Source organism: Anguilla anguilla, chromosome 1 (genome assembly GCF_013347855.1).
Source record: "Anguilla anguilla isolate fAngAng1 chromosome 1, fAngAng1.pri, whole genome shotgun sequence".
Classification (NCBI taxonomy): domain Eukaryota; kingdom Metazoa; phylum Chordata; class Actinopteri; order Anguilliformes; family Anguillidae; genus Anguilla; species Anguilla anguilla.
Window position 1 is genome coordinate 18,917,472 of NC_049201.1, and position 16,725 is coordinate 18,934,196.

General features: G+C 38.5%; 1 protein-coding gene across 2 annotated transcripts; it reads left to right on the forward strand.

Moving 5' to 3' along the window:
- Positions 1 to 47: 47 nt before the first annotated feature.
- Positions 48 to 13,808, forward strand: prox2 (prospero homeobox 2). 2 transcript variants are annotated; one of them, XM_035408346.1, is made up of 5 exons: positions 48 to 571; positions 3,789 to 5,414; positions 8,057 to 8,173; positions 9,760 to 9,954; positions 12,000 to 13,808. In XM_035408346.1, exons 2-5 carry the CDS (start codon positions 3,858 to 3,860, stop codon positions 12,165 to 12,167), a joined length of 2,037 nt encoding a protein of 678 aa, XP_035264237.1. In that variant the 5' UTR covers positions 48 to 571; positions 3,789 to 3,857; the 3' UTR covers positions 12,168 to 13,808. The 2 variants fall into 2 exon arrangements, with proteins under 2 accessions (XP_035264237.1, XP_035264245.1); XM_035408354.1 differs by having other exon boundaries at positions 8,057 to 8,164.
- Positions 13,809 to 16,725: the final 2,917 nt, after the last annotated feature.

Here is a 16,725-nt window from a genome sequence, read left to right on the forward strand (position 1 = left end):
AATAATAATAATAATAATAATAATAAAAACGCGTCCATAACTGATGTTAAAACTCGTTTAATTGGGTGCATTATACTCAAACGGTCATGCCCTCTAATTATTATTTTGTTAATTATCATTTTAATGAATTCTACTCATATTATTACAGCATAATGTTAGGGAACAGGTCAGGTTGAAGGTTCTATTGCTAACTGGGCAACTATCGTTGAAATTTTCTGTAAAATAACCTGAATTGCTTCAGTAGCCAAATGTCCTACTGTATAAAGGGCATGCCTGACACATATCTGATGTAAACTGATTTCAGCCAACATATTAGCCTGTGAATAAATAAGACAAGACCCTACACCACCAAGTTGTTTTCGTGCCCACAATAAATTATGTTCACTAATGTGAGTGACAGCCAGCCTTAGATTACGTTTTTATCATAACTGAGCTCTGATTTGTTTTCACTGGCCACGCCTTCATTTCCCCGAGTGGCTCCCGAGAATCTGCGCATCTACCACGTTCATGGGAAACCTTTAATCTCGCTCAGACAGCAGACAGCATCAATTCCTTCCCATCAAAGCCACAGGTAAGATACATTCTGAAAGCACTCTTCTCAAATTATCAGCGCAGTAGGCTATATGATGTAGTCAAAGGATAAGTGCGCTCAAACTTCGTATTCATGCTGAATTGTAGCCAGCTGTATTTTATTTTTATGAGATAAGCGGCATAAATGACTTTGCAGCCAGATGGCATATGGAGGTGAGAATGTTGGTTGAAGTTTGAGAAAAGTATGTAAATACATGCTAGTACACCGTAAAGAGGAACAGGATGTCACCTCGCGAAGTCTTGATTGTTGAGAGTCAAGAATGTAGTTTTTTTTCTCTGAAGTGCCTTTTGTGTTCAGTATATCGTGTTGATAACAAACATATCACCTGATTGAGAAATTTGAGGTGGTTTTGAATGCCACCCCAAATGTTTTATAAAGCCGTGACAAATTGGGTGTGACAAATTATTTTCATAAAACTTGAACAAGGGAGATATGTAGGATTGTTTGTCCTATCGCATATTTCTATTTGTCGGTAGTGTGTATATATATATATATATTGTGTGTGTGTGTGTGTGAGAGTGTTGCGTGTGTGTGTGTGTGTGTGTTTAAGTTTGTTAACATATTTGCCAAATTATTTGTCTGAAACGACTGTAAACTGTAATGAAAGTTTTATCGTTTTCAGTATTAAACATTTGATTGTAAATCCGTAGTAGGCTATGTTGTAAATGTTCATATTTTGAACACGAGAGCGTTAACTTTTTCTAACATAGGTGTATTACTTTTTTAAGGCTTCTCATTTAAAAAATGAGCTGTACAATCGTAGTATAGACTGAAGATAAATTATACACTTGTAATGACAGTCAGCCAATCGTGTTAGCTTATCTGTTTGTCAAAACGGAACTGCCACCGGGAAAGCTTAAAGTAGTAGCCCACGTATGTATCCTACCAGATTAATTTACTGAAACAGGTTTCTTCACATAATAAATGTCATTCTTTACGCGCACAGTTTGTTTTATTTTTAGGAAGTTATTTATCAACGATATGGTTCTTTTGTTTCCTCTTTCTAACACAATGCGTATGCCCGGAGGGTGGGAATGGTTCTGGAGAGCATACATTTCGATGGGTTTCTGCTGTGCATTTACTGATAAAGATGTTTTAAAACTACAAGGAATCTACATAAGTATGAAGAAACAAATATAGGCAAATGAACTAGAGATATACTATCATTGCATGCTTACTAGGCTAACAGTATGTTGTCCTAAGCAGTGGTATAATGGCATATTTTGCGCTTTAGCGCTTATACCGACATACAGTATAATGAAAATAAAATAAAATTAATTGAATTAAGAACCTTTATGTGAGAATTCAACATTGGTGATTAAGAATCTCTGTGAAGAATGTCACATCAAAAGACAAAAACATTTTTCCCTGTCAATATGTGGAAATAATGCAACAAATCAAAATATTCCCTGTAAAAGATTGTGAAATCCCTTGCAGTCCATACAAGAGATTCTTTTCATAAGTGTACCGCATCAAACTTTCCATCTATAATTAAACACGAATTATGGATTGAAGGTACTCCATGTAGTGTTAAAATGTAGTAGAAGTACAATATATACTGTAAATTATAGATTAAAACATAGGATTTCTGATGTATTCTGTTCTGTGTGAAAAAGAACAGGAGCAAGAGGTGTGGAATATTTAAAAACTATACATTCTGTGTATTATTGTGGAATCTATGGTCACATAGTTACTATGACTAGTGCATGTGAATGATAAGTTCAGTTTGACTCACACAGAACAGTATTTTGCTGGCAGAACCTGGTATCCTCAAATTATTCATTTAGACACGGAGGAGCAGAACTTGTTTAGTTATTTAGTTCTTCTAGGTGCTTATATCCGAAGGTATTGCAAGTTGAATTTATATATTGTGTTGTTCTCATCCACATGCCATCTTGCACTCAGTTATGGAACACAGTTTATGACAAATGTCTTATGGCTTCACTTTTTGGCATTAATATAATATTACCAGAGGAAGAATGTATTTAATTGTATATCACTAATTGACTGGAGTCAAGGGTAATTTTTTCTTAAATGCAATATCAGTTGTGAGTAAATCTTAATAAAAAAATAAACCAAGAATGAAAAAACAATAGTTACTGAGTAATCTCTGTGTACATTTTGCAGTCATAAGCATCATCAAAAGAATATGTGAATTGTATTCTTATTTAATCATTTTTATGAATATGCAAAGTCTATATTTCGCATTTGACTATTCTGATTGTCTGACTCATACTGTAGTCAAAAACAACTAACGTGAAGAATGAAAAATAATATCATGTACAATTTGTACTCAGAGTAACTTTATATTCTCGATATTTTTAAGGAAGGCTTATGTATCAGCACAGTTTGGTTTGTAGATATGATGTTTTTTTATATATACTTTTTTATTGGCTTCATCTTTAACCTAGATAGTAATAAAAAAAGATGACAAGATAATCTTATGTATTTTCTTAAAAGCGAATACATTGATCTTCTGTGTGGTCTTTGGAAGACCTTCATCTGTCTTTGGTATTGTAATTAAAGAAGCCTTTTTATGGGGTTTATAAATCTTTTTATCATGCATATTAACCGCCCTTTAAAATACTAGATGAAAGCAGAATTTTAGCATTTCTCAGTTCTTGGTTTTCTGTTTTATGAAATTGTGTCTTCGCATAAAGTATGATGGGTCTTTTAACATCCCTTAAAATTAATATTTAATGATGGAATTTGATTCTCATTGAAGATGTCTTTGTAAAATCAAAGATGAAAACTAAGCTCTACAAGCTACCTTCTGTCATCACCTATCAGGCTGGGTCTTTATCGAGCAAAAAAAAAAAGCGATATGTATAATACAACTGCAGTATGGGTCACTGAATGCTTGATGTACCGGGGAACTGAAAGCAACAAGTAAGTGTTAGTTTTAATCAAGGAGTTGATTTTTGTATCAGAGAGTTTATTCAGTAGGCTTCAGACTACCTAAACACAATAGTATAAAATGGTGCATTTATGTATTGACCCTCTACATTGAAATCATATTGCAGATTTATAAGAACATAAGAAAAGTGATAAAAACAGGCCATTCAGCCCAACTTGGATTACGCCTGTCACATAATCAATATGGTTCATATTTCTAAGGATATGCCAGAATGTTTCATTTTTTCTAATTTCATAAATGTTCATGGACGTTTACACTTAATATATATTTATTTTGCAGATAACTGAGAATCAAGGCAGTTCCTGGCTCCAAACGTCTAAGTGACCATTAATCGATTGTGTTGAGAGCATGAATCTCAGCCTCTCAGACCAGAGCATGCACACGTCCAGTGAGGGCTACCTGGAGGAGGAAAAAGGTGAGCTGCTACACCCTTGTTTCCGAAGAAACGTGTACGATGATTCCCTGACTACCTACTCAAATGGATCCATCATCTCCCAGCTGCTGAGGAAAACTATTCAGAGTAAAAGGGTCCTAGAGGACAATCTTTTCTACCTGCCAGCCACTGCTGTGACCAGCTCCACCATGGCCGACTCCAGCCAGGAGGACCAGAGCAGCAACTCCTCCAAAGAGAGCATGGCAGAGCTGGCGTCTCCTGGCAGCCACCCCTCCGTCACGACCAGCCCTCAGGCCGACAGGCCCCTGAACGAGCACCTTCAGGCCAAACGTGCCCGGGTGGAGAACATCATCAGAGGCATGGCAGGATCTCCTAACGCGCGGAATCCGGGGGAAGGGGAGCGTAGCGAGGCCGACGGCAGGGATGCGAGAGAGGCCTACAGGGAGAACAAAAGGAAGCAGAGGCTGCCTCAGCATCAGGAGCACAGTCTGGGCGGAGGCCTTGGCGTCAGCCGAGGGGGGAGCGGCAGTAAGGAAGAGGAGTGTCAGAGGCTCAAGGAGCAGCTGCAGACCATGCAGAGGCTCCTCAGGCAGCTCCAGGAGAAGTTCTTCCAGGTTTACAATCTGAGCGATTCTGAGCAGGAGGACCGGGAGGAGGTGGGTCCAGCTGGGTCTATAGAACGTGAAGACCTCGCGCATATCAAAGAACCCTTCGAAGGGTCTGACTCTGAGTTTCACAGGGACCAGGACGGTGATTTTGAAAAGAGGAGGGACAGCATTAAAGCCAGCCGAAGAGATGCAGTAAAGACACACAGCAGCCATTTTGCATTTCTCAAGGAGGGCAAGAATCTACCAGAGACGCTCAAGTATGAGCTCTCCAAAGCTGTGAGTGAGAGTGTGGACTTGGTTTTTAAACAGTTCTCCTCAGCTTTTACTCCCCAGCTGCAAATGGGGCAAATTCCAGCCCATGTTAATATAGGACCCGAGAAGAAGACCCAAATAGCATGTGTGCAAGAGCAGCCACACACTGAAGATTCCATGAAGACAAGGTCCCTGGAATATTATGAGAGTGCTGAGGTGCAAATACCTGAGGACCAGACAGAGGCACTTTCACTGGTGGTTCGTAAGCCACCTCTGAGCCACCCAAGTTCTATGAATCAAGCAGTGAAAAGACCCTACCCGGTTCACCAGGCTCCCTTTCAGTTCAGCTACAGCACCCCCATTCATGAGAACCAGATTCTGGAGCACCTCCTCAAGTATGGCCCCCACGGCAATTTCGGAAGCCTCCCGTGTCTGCCCCCACCTGTGGACAGGTCCTCCCCAGATTCGGTAGACTTGCCGTGGGACACCATTTCTGCCAGGCCCAAGGTGAGCTCCACTCAGATGGCCCACCATGCCCGATCAACAGCCTTGGGACAGGTGTCGATGGATAGCCTTTGCCTCCCTCATGTTAAGATGGAATGCGGGGATCTGCAGAGCCTGGCGGAGAGAAACCCTTATATGTCGCTCAATATATCCTTTCATGTGACAGAGGCACTTGCTTGTGAGGAGATGTAAATATTTGCTTAGCCAAACGTAACACCTTGAGGGTATCAGAGGTTAGGCTGATATTAACTTGAGAGCATTGACTGTCTATTACATGGCAAGATTTTTTATTTTTTTTATTTTATTTTTTTTAAACAAAAGTCAGCTCTCCCAATAAAATAACACCACCCTTTTCATCTATGTAAGTCACTGAATTGCCATATCCATCTATCCAGAGCTTGTATGTAGCACAATGCACATAAGATTGCAAGTAATTCACAAAAACATTTGTCAGTGTCCTTACAGAGTTTTGCTCAGTGTTTTGGAGTGCCTCATAATAATCCTCCTTCTGTCCACAAGATTATTATTATTGCCATCTACTGCCTTTGAAAACAACGGAGAACCAACAAAGAAACGGCAATTTTCCTTTCTTCCCTCCCCATTCTAACAATGGCTCGGTGAGGCTCGACATAGCATTAGGACTTTCAGTAGCACAGACTTCAAGGAGAATTTTTCCTTTGATCTTGGTAACCCCAAAAAATTACAGCATCTTCTTTAATCTGAGCAGAGTAATAACTTTAAGTCTAGAAAAAGACAAATAAAAAGGAATACAGGGCTTTGATAAGAATTGTCAGGAACAAAAGCCAATTTTCAAAGGCAGAAAAAGCAGCAGTTTCTGTTCAGGAAATTCTGAGTGTATGTGTTTTCTACACTTGAAAAATGTACTCAGAATATATTTGTCTTTAGAGTGATTGGAGTGCACCTTGAAGGTCGCATTTGGTTGTTTGTGGGGGAAAAACATTTTATTTACTGTGGCTTTAACACTTGAGCTTCCAGCTTGATGTAATTGTGAAATGCTAACAATGCAAATAATTAAATACTACAGTTGTATCAACTAAAATATTAATAGTGAAGACAGTGTAATTTTTCTTTCAAAATGAAATTTTAAAATAAGATGTTTTCATATTACAATTTTGTTTTCTAAGGAGACATGTATAACATTAATACATATATAAAAATTAAAATTATTTTTGCTGTCATTAAGCATACTTTAAAATGTGAACATTGTTTCACCTTAGATTTAAATGCAAATCTAGACTTGCAGCCATTTTAACTAAATGGTGAAAAACTATAACTAAAAAGTACTGCTGAGAAATATCAATGGAGATTCAATCTTTCATCCTCAGTGTTGGTTTCTATGAAATAATTTAGCTTCTACATATATTGTATTTACAGTGGTCCACAGGAATTTTTCATTAAGTCACAATATTTTATTTTCACATTCCATAGAAAATACAATATTGCCATTTTAAAATCAACTGATATCAGTAGATGAGTCATTTGATAAAAAATCAGTTTGCCAATGAAAATATCATAGCCCCATTCATTGTTTAACGTATTGTGAGAATAGCTGAAGCTATACTGTATCTACAGCCATTATTCAGTAGGTGTGCTGTGTCAATTGTTTAAATTCAAAATCTTGCAGTGCTTTCCCAGATTACTAATTTTGCTCATTCTTGGTTCATTATACAATTGTCTATTGATTACACATAGAGAAGTCAGTATGTTTTTGATAGCCACTGAGAAAACATTTTGGAAAATCCAAAAAAATGTTCCTTAAAGGTCATTTTACTAACCCTTTAAAAAAAACTGCAACTGCTAGTTGTGATGTAAAATGTCTTCAGTTTTCTTGGTGTTGGGGTGAGAAGAGGTTTACTGTTCCCGTAATGTAAATCTCATAAATCTCCACACATTTCCTGATAAGGATATGCCTAGAATTGCATGAGCATGATTTATGAAGAAAGCGTTATTGAATAATCCACAATTATGTTAATCATTTACATCATACAGGGAAAATAAGATTCACCTTAAAGGATTTGTGTCTGTGTGTGTGCATGTTGGCTGGTGTGTGTGTATGTGTGTGTGTGTGTGCATGTGGGCGTAAGTAATGCATGCATATGTGTGTGTGTGTATGTGTGTTGGGGGTTGTTCATGGATATGAAGTTTCAGGTGAATCTCGACTAAAAAGTTGAAATGGCTCAGTTATCATAGAAATCTTTGATAAATATAAGTCAAGAAGCACAAATGGCTTTTCTGTTCCGTCCCTTTCTTCTTGTACATAGTACTTTGCTCTTATCAAGGAACTCACTTGTCTAATATATCCCCTAAATAAAACAATAGATAAGAACAGATAAATGGTTCACTTTTATTATTATTATTATTATTGTTGTTATTATTATTATTATTATTATTATTATTATAGCCATCTGGACTACTAAATAATCAAATCACAAAACTGAGATATTCCATTTCTTATTGCCGTCCAAACAATGTTTTAATCCCCACCAGGCATTTCCCTGAAAGCAGCATTTGAAAGCCTCTAATTAAAATCCCTAATCTAATATACAAAGCTATTTTGTCTCCATGCACATAATATTGTGTCTTTATTGACTCCTTTGGCAGCACACTGTTGTACTGTAATGTAATGAATTAGGAACTGAAGACTGCTGTGAGGAAAGAGAAAAAAGTGGGTGATTCAGACTTGTGAAGGAAGTCTGGGAAATACTTTAATATAGTCAAACTCTGGCGTACTTTTGTTTCACATTGTCTTGAGTCCTTAACTTCTGCACATTCAGGAAGGTCTGACACCCAACCATCTGAAGAAAGCGAAGTTGATGTTCTTCTACACCCGCTACCCAAGCTCCAATGTGCTGAAGACCTTTTTTCCTGATGTCAAGGTAAGCAAAGTAAGGGGATTGTATTTCTTTTCAAATTTACAGGCCTTTCACAGTCTTATCCAGAGCGACTTACAAAAGTGAAGAACATCAGTCTTACTATAGTTGAAAAATACAAAAGTACAAAAAACCAAAATGCACCAAGAAGGCATAGAACCAATAAGAATGGACAGAAATGTGTTGCTAGGGTTGATGGAAAGGAGTTCTACACATGCATCAGGCCGATGAGAACTACACTGCTATTCAGTTCAACTAGCAACCGTGGGCGTTGGAACACATTTACTTCCATTCTATGTGAACACTTCGGTTTGGCAATGGGAGGAATCCAATCTATCAACAGCAGTGTTTTGTCCTTACGTCTGAATAAGAAAAGTACACAAGTGTTGTTTTTTCCTTTATTTTGTATTTCTATGTTATCTATAAGAAGCAGCTCTTGTTTAGTTTTGTCACTCAAAGTCGAGGACAAAGTGCTAGTTAGATTGAATACCCCTGCAGAAAATTCCAGCTAAGACCAGCTGGGATTCTAAGATGGTTTAAAATAGTTTAAGGTGTGTTTTCGACACTTCTAGCTGGTCATAGTTGGTCTGTGGCTGGACAAAGCTGGTCATAGTGGGTTAAGCTGGTGGAGTAAGGTGGTGATCGAATAGACTAGCTGTATGTATAGGCTGGTCAGGTGGTGAACAGCTGGTCAATCAACTAAAAGTGTCAAAAGAAGCTGAAACCAGTTTGCCCAGCATTGGCTGTTTTAAGCTGGAGTTTCCAGCAGGGACGCCAGTTAAAGTTGGTGAGTCCGATGCGGTCTATGCCAGCCGTCTGGACAAGGTCACAAGCTCCGGGTTAAACAGCAGCGTCCTGCCCAGCTGGTCCCCCTTTCTCTCAGGCCCTTCCTGGTGGAGCCTCATTGAGTCACCATGCAGTGCTGACCCCTGGGGTCAAGAGAGGCTGTGTCTCCTTTTAGCCCATGACCCTCCTGTGGGAAGTCACACTGAACAAAAGGGGCCTAATCCCAGTGTCCAAACCAATCGTATCAGCCCGAGCCACTGAGAGGGAAGCTTCCTTCTGCCCTTACGATGCAGACTGAGAGCAGAGAAACATCTTTGATGGCAGCGTGGATAAAGACCTGGCCTCAGCCCCTGGGCGTTTTCTCTTTGGTGTTTCTGGGTGAAGAGATGAAATAACAAGACTAATGACAAGACTGAGTTTGGGAACACACTGCTTTGGCAGATGGTTTTTAATTTCAACAAGGTGGTGGGAAAAAGACCGATGCAATTCCAAATTGACTAAACACATCAAACGATACGACACACATGCACTAGATTATTGTTGGTGTTTTTCAAAGAAAAAATACATAATGATTTAGGCATACAGTGAAGATGTACACTTTGAAATCATATTTATATTTTATATGTGCAAATGAGGGGAATTCCTGCTATTGTTACAGGAATGGCTGAAAAATACTTTACTTGATATGAAACAAACGGCACAATATAAATCAATATGTCTGCCAATCATGCGCAGGATTTCTCTGAACTAAATTTCCTATTCATTTGTATTCAGCGATTTTGAGCACTTACTGGACGCTCCAAAATTTCTTCCAGTTCAACCGCTGCATCACCTCCCAGCTGATCAAGTGGTTCAGCAACTTCCGTGAGTTCTACTACATCCAGATGGAGAAGTTTGCCCGTCAGGCCATCGTGGATGGAGTGAACAACGTGAAAGACATGTCAGTCACCAGGGACACCGAGCTGTTCCGCGCCCTCAACATGCACTACAACAAAGCCAATGACTTCCAGGTAGGCGCCCAGTGTCAACCTTGCATCCATTCAATAGTATTTATTATACTTCTAGGCTCTCTTTTTTGCTGACGTTCACTTTTTTTGCATTTCGGCTCATGATTGAAATAGTTCGATATGTTTTTTTAAACTGTGCAACAACTTAGTTCAACTCACAACTTAGCACTTTTTAGTTGTGAGATTGGGTTCAATTAAAACTACAACTACTACTGCTATTTGATCAAAAACAGTTTAAAAAGTCATACCCTCCCACAATGATCTGGCTTCACTGCAATAAATTAACACTTGACTCCGTTGGAGCAATCAACATGTTAAAAGAAAGTGACTTTGTTATAATATAATGACTAATTGATTCTTATTGAAGAACTGTAAGACAATTTTGTGACTGAATCCAGATGTTAGGGATTTCTGCAAAACTTCTAAGGACCAAGGTTATTTTTTCCAAGAATGCACTTCATATGCCTATATATTGATCAAGACCACTTCAGTTTCCAAGTACAGTAAAGGATTCAGCAAATAATTCATAGTTGCTTTTAGCCGAAAGGTCCCATTGCAGTAGACATTATTGCCCTTATTATTTTGAGCATGTACAGTGTGAACAGTAAAGCATCTGTACATGCATGAAATAATGCAATTAGTTTTTACTGGCTGGGTAAAATGAGTGGATTTAATAGATGTCCCACTGTGAAACATGTAGAGGACCCCTGCTTTCGCTGGCCCAAGTCCCACTCCACACACTCCTCGTCTGCGAGGCGATGTCCCTTCCGTGCGGCTGAGCAGCAGTCCGGGCCGGACCCTGCGGTCACGTATGGGAGTGTCCTCGCACTGACCCTCACGGCGCGCTGCACCTGCGTCTGAGCCGCCTTTAAACCCATTATCTAAACTTTAGCGCCGCGCTTTATCCAACTGTGGGAAGAGGAAGCCGTAGAGTCCCGCTAAAACAACTCGGGATTAGGGAGCCCGGCACGCCTGAGTGGGGCTTGGATTGCTACTGACGCGGAACGCTGAGAAAGACGCGGCGAATTCCGAGGGAGACGGCCGTTCGGTGGGAAAGAGCTGAGACAGTTTTCTTTACCTTGGGACCAAGACATTCCTTTCCCAGGCCCGCTTTGTGTTGGGAGCTGGAGGGAAAGAAAATAACTTATCCCAACAGCAGTCCTGTTAACTATTCTGCATGAAATAACGGCACCGGATAGATTCTTCACCGGGGGTGTTCCCTTCCCCGTCCGGTCGCTGGTGCTGAGAACCCAGAGGTGGAATTCCTCTGAAGGTACAGATGGTTTGACAGAGGGCAACAAGGCTCCAGAACCAAAGCGGCACTCTGTCATGGTCCGATAATGTGTCTGACATTTTATTTGTTTTATATGTGTTGAGAACAAAAAAGATAGGCGCTCCCCGCTTTGAAGTGAGGGCATGAAAGATAACACTTATTGGTCAGGGAACAATCAATGTTGATTTGGAGTGCTGCACGGATTTATGGAGTTTGCTATCCATTGGTGCACCAGTGTGTTGACAACACTGTAGTTAAACTCTAGTTAAAGCCCACTGGTTAAAGGGCAACTTAAACCAAATATCTAATTTAATGGTTTGTATATATTTTGTCAATTGTCCATTCTCACAAAATCATGTTGTTTAGGAAAGCAAGTTATGGAAAGACATACAAAAACAGAGAGCACAAAGTTGGGGTCATAATGGCTTGTCCACGCAGTTGTCCTGGAAGTAATAAGACCTTTACATCACAATGATAATATAAATACTTTGTTCAAACTTAGGACAGGGGACGCAGGACAAAGAAGGGGCTATATAATGTCTGTTTTAGATTGAAGAATTCTTATATGTACTATTGCTATTGTAGAACAATGAGGGCAAAAGAAAACATGTAAAATATAAACAGCATATGAGTAAAACTTTCCTTTAAAGAAGAAATCTAAATATTGCTGACTATTAGACCAAATGACCGCATGTGCTGTGTGTTCATTTTGTATTTAACAGCGAGTAGGTTACCAGTGAATCAGCACATTCAGTTTTGGTCCCTGTACCCACAGGTTCCAGAGAGATTTCTTGAGGTTGCTGAAATCACACTCCACGAGTTTTTCAACGCCATTTCCTTGGCCAAAGACACAGACCCTTCGTGGAAGAAAGCGATCTACAAGGTCATCTGTAAACTGGACAGCGATGTCCCCGATGAGTTCAAATCATCCAACTGTGCGTAGAAGGTGCACAACATGGTGTATGTTTACTATGATCTGGTAAAAAAAAAAAAATGATGCGTCTTGCTGTGGATGTGCAGTGCACTCTTGCTGATCCCGAGAACTCGTGAATTACTCTGTGTCTTGAAGGAGAGCCCTCATCACTTCTGTTTTAATTGGATGTTGTATATTTATGTATCAGATACATCAGTAGTTGTATTGCTGGAGGAGTGGTTTAGCACATGTGAAGCTCTATAACTGGACAAATTATAATATTATTGACTGGTTGGTTTGCCACATTCAGTATAGGTATGTGAGTATACCTTTGTCCTCTGATGAGAAGGTGTGTGACTCCTGGAGGAGTGTTTCGCCAGTGAATGAAAGAAAAAATAAGGATTTGTGTCTCCTCAGACTAGGATTTTTCTATTTATTGAACAACTGATTTGGTTGGTAATAAGAATTGAACTGTAACGAATCTGTCATGAATCTGTTGCTATAAGCCACAGTTGATGCACAAGTGGCTTTGATCTACAGTAGATCATCGGGAAATAACAAGCCATGACAGAATGAATGACCTGCACACTTAATCTCAAATTCACTTAATAATGCCCTTATGTTCTTATGGTCATAATCCTGACTAGTCTAGCATTTCCATCACCCACTGCCAGGGGCAAGAGGGGGCACTGGAATTGGCACACAAGGATATTTTTGGCTGGCCAGCCCTACAAAGGCGAATGTCTGTGACTGAGTGATGAAGTTACACCATTGGTCGGCCAAGTTATGAAGTTACACCACTGGTCGGCCGGAGAGGTCCAGCCATATACTAGGTTTTGACCTGGTCTTGTTCACCAACCAACATCATCATTGTTCTTCAGAATTTTATGAGATTCTGCTCAGTAGCTTTTTGCACATCATAACCACTCTCTCTATTGTGATCCTAAGTATCTGATAAATGAACCATTATGATTTTAGAGTTTGAGTATGGTTCTCCCTTCATGGATTTCAACAATTAGAAGATGATGGATGACTCTTACCTTGTATAAACTGTGCTGTAGATAGATGAGAACTATTGACAAGGTTTGAGTGACATCTTTGTTCTTTAAATATTTTTAGTTATTGCTCAAAGGTAAGTGGCTCCTGCAGGAAGTGATAAGCAAATGCAGCATTGCTGAGACGTGTTCTTTATGAATATATATTTAAAGATGGTTTTTATCTATGAAAGAACAGTTTTTGGAAGTTTTTATTTTTTTGAAGAAAATGTCTGGATTTTGGAGTAGTGATATGTATAGTGCAAGTAGTTTGCAGAATATTTGTGCCCATTTGCCAGAGGCCTTTAGATGTCAGTAGTGGAAAGTCCATGTAGAGGCCAATGCAGTTTTCTCCTCGTGTGAAAATTCAGTTTTGGGGTCAAATTATTGGCCCACTAAATGGAACTTATGAAAAGGTGTTCATGTGGACGTTATACTTGGAAACTCCACCACAGCATTTTGTCAGTGCTGTGGTCGAGTGGTAACATTATTTCCAATCAGGGATAAACATTCTACACACCTCTTCTACACTTTTTTTGTTTCTATAGTCAGTGCAATTTATTCTCTTAAGTTTACATTTTTGTAGTGGTTTCTTAGGTAGGCAAACTGCGACAATAAAGCTATGATTCGTTATTTTAAAAAATTGACTGTCTTGTTCTTTTATTCAGAAAACAAGAAATATGTGATCTATTGAATCTTAAGAAGTCAATACCAAGCCTTTTAATATTTTCTTGCATTATTTTCCAATATGTTCATTTTATGTGAATTCGAAGTAAAAGGTTAGACTGCATGGAGCAAAGCCTCCAACACTCTGTGAGTTAATACAGTTGAGGTGGCCAACAGCAGGACCGGTTCATCCATATGATGCAATTATGTGGCATCACCTTTTACAACAGTCTCACACAAGTCACACCATTTTCTGCTGCACAATATATTATGCATGTCATTGTGTCTAGAATCCTTCTAATACCATTCATTTAGATTGATGTGTGGGATAGCGGAATATACTGTATAATAATGGTGCAATGTTAAAATGTGTGTGTGTGTGTGTGTGTGTGTGTCTGTGTGTGTGTGTGTGTGTGCGTGCGTGCGTGTGTGTGTGTGAGAGTGAGTGAGTGTTAGTGTGTGTGTGTGTTGGGCCAGGTGATCCTGGAGGTCATGTCATCCATTCTTTGAAATATAATGGAAACATCCAGAAGTTCTATTTTTTCCACGTTTTTTTGATGGTGAATGTATTTTCAAGACAGTGCAACTAATGGAAAATACTAAAATTATTTCTGCTTTAAGACATGCAATATATATATTTAAAATACATTGCTGTTAAATCTAGTGCACAGTAATGCATATTTGGAATATACTGAAATATATTTAATGTGTATGGACTTCTTTAAATATAGTCCACATAATTACAATACAATATATTACAGTATATTCAGTTTCTGTAAGGAATTGCTATACACTATCAATAATGGCCATTTGATGTTCATTTGCAAAAGGAAATCTAGCTTTTATTTAATATTTTATTTACTGATTTGTTTTCTGATTAACAGAAATAACTTCTAGTAATTACTGTATTAACCATGCCATTACAATGACTGGTATGATTTTACAAAATTTGGGTTGCAATATCCTAATCAGACTGTGAAGTTCAGATGGTATTTTGAAACATTATAGTTACAGTAACACACTGATGTTAGCTTGCAGGTCGCAATTTACGGTACGCAACTAATATGAAACAAAACCAGAGTTGGTTGTGGCTGTGTGTTGCTTTTCAGTATTTTTGATCAAACTTGTTTACAAACCTGTGTCAGGCGAGGACAGCAAACAGCTGCTGCCCAAACATGCACTTTGTATAAGGTCATATTCCTATCAGACCACAGGCTCTACATACTCTACTGTTTGAATGCAGCAGCTGCAGGTGTACAAAAGGCAAAGTAAATGGGAGTCTCTGGAATCGGTGGAAGCCGCCCACAGAACCAGTTAAACTTGTGGATCAATCAATAGAAGAAGCCAGGTTTAGAATTTGATGAAGACACTGGAGGAAATAGCAGCTGCTATATGACCTATCGACCTTTAAATAATGACAGGTAATTTGGACAGCGGTTTATATCATGCCTATGAATTTACTTATTAATGACTGAAATTTATTTATTTATTTATTTATTTATTAGTTTATTTATTTATTAGTTTATTTATTTATTAGTTTATTTATTTATTTTTGCTCCTTAGCTTTGGTTAAATTTCTGAGCCTAAGATTGTTTTGATTTCAAATGTACCACATAATTTTCAACCCTCCGTAACACTATGATACTGAGTGTGGGAAAAGTCCTTCGCAAATAAAATAATATGTGTTTCACATTATTATTATTATTATTATTATTATTATTATTATTATTATTATTATTAGTGCTATTAAGAGTAGTAGTAGTATTATTTATTTATTTATTTAAATGGCTCTTATGACTATGAATTATTAAGGTGTTTTTCCAGATTGCATAGTACATAAATGGAGTAGAAAGATAATGAGTAAACAGAAAATACAACTATTAGGATCTATAATACAATAATACATTATAGTAAAAATATAGAAGTTTAAAAATGCATTTTGGTTGTTTGCATGCAACAAAATACAGATACCTGCCATTTTTCATGACAGATGTTTAACATTTTGCTTGTAAATACAAACTACAAAATCACTTCAGCACGGCATAACTTAGGTTACTCTTAGAAAGATGTAGTGTTTCAGCAAAATAGGTTGTCATCCTTTCCTGGGACACTAAGGTGCCACTAATCCAGGACATAAAGCTAGCTGTGTGAATTCTTACAAACTGTGCAGCACACATTGTTAACTAGAGCTAATTCAAGTAAAATTTCTAAGGCCTGCATTCATCGCGCGGCCACCGCAGGCCCAAACAAATGCCACGTCTTAAAAACTGACACAATGCATTCTGACCTAATGAGTAATGCCAAATGTGACCTCATAACAGAGTTTGCCACCCAAGCAAAATTCCACCAATCCGTGGACGCTTCCTTCCAGGCACCGGCTCAACGCGCATTAATCACTCCACAAACTGTGCAACGACAACAACTGCGGCGGAGTGCTCTCTATGGCCACTTCCTGGGGACAATGCGGGCCGGAGTGCACCAGGCTGCCTCGGAATAGTTTACGCAGGACCGCGCTAAATAGACAACCGATCAGAAATAAGAGCGCGTGCTTCTGCTGATTTGTGCGCAAAAGCAATCCACATTGTCTCTTTAGTTCGAGAGTAGAGTAAGGCGTATTATTTTACCCAGATACCAGTGCAAATGGAGAACAAACTGAAGTGAACATTAAAAATATAATAAATAAAAAAAACTGAGTACAGTATTATTTATTTTAGTAGTTACTTTGATTATATATGATCGATACAAAATATAATACATACTTAATTGAAAGTCCATGTGACATTTCACATTCTGTTAAAGAGTAAACAATTTGGTTTAAGTTTTTATTGTATTGTAAAGTTTTAAAGAGCTCTCACAGTTGGAGAGTACACAGTAAAATGAAATTAAAT

Bases quoted from the DNA above. Each gene is read 5' to 3' on its own strand.
- prox2 (XM_035408346.1), top strand. From the start codon at position 3,858: ATGAATCTCAGCCTCTCAGACCAGAGCATGCACACGTCCAGTGAGGGC. The intron at 5,415-8,056 runs ATATCCTTTCAT...TAACTTCTGCAC, and splicing joins ACCCTTATATGTCGCTCAAT to ATTCAGGAAGGTCTGACACC. The intron at 9,955-11,999 runs GTAGGCGCCCAG...CTGTACCCACAG, and splicing joins ACAAAGCCAATGACTTCCAG to GTTCCAGAGAGATTTCTTGA.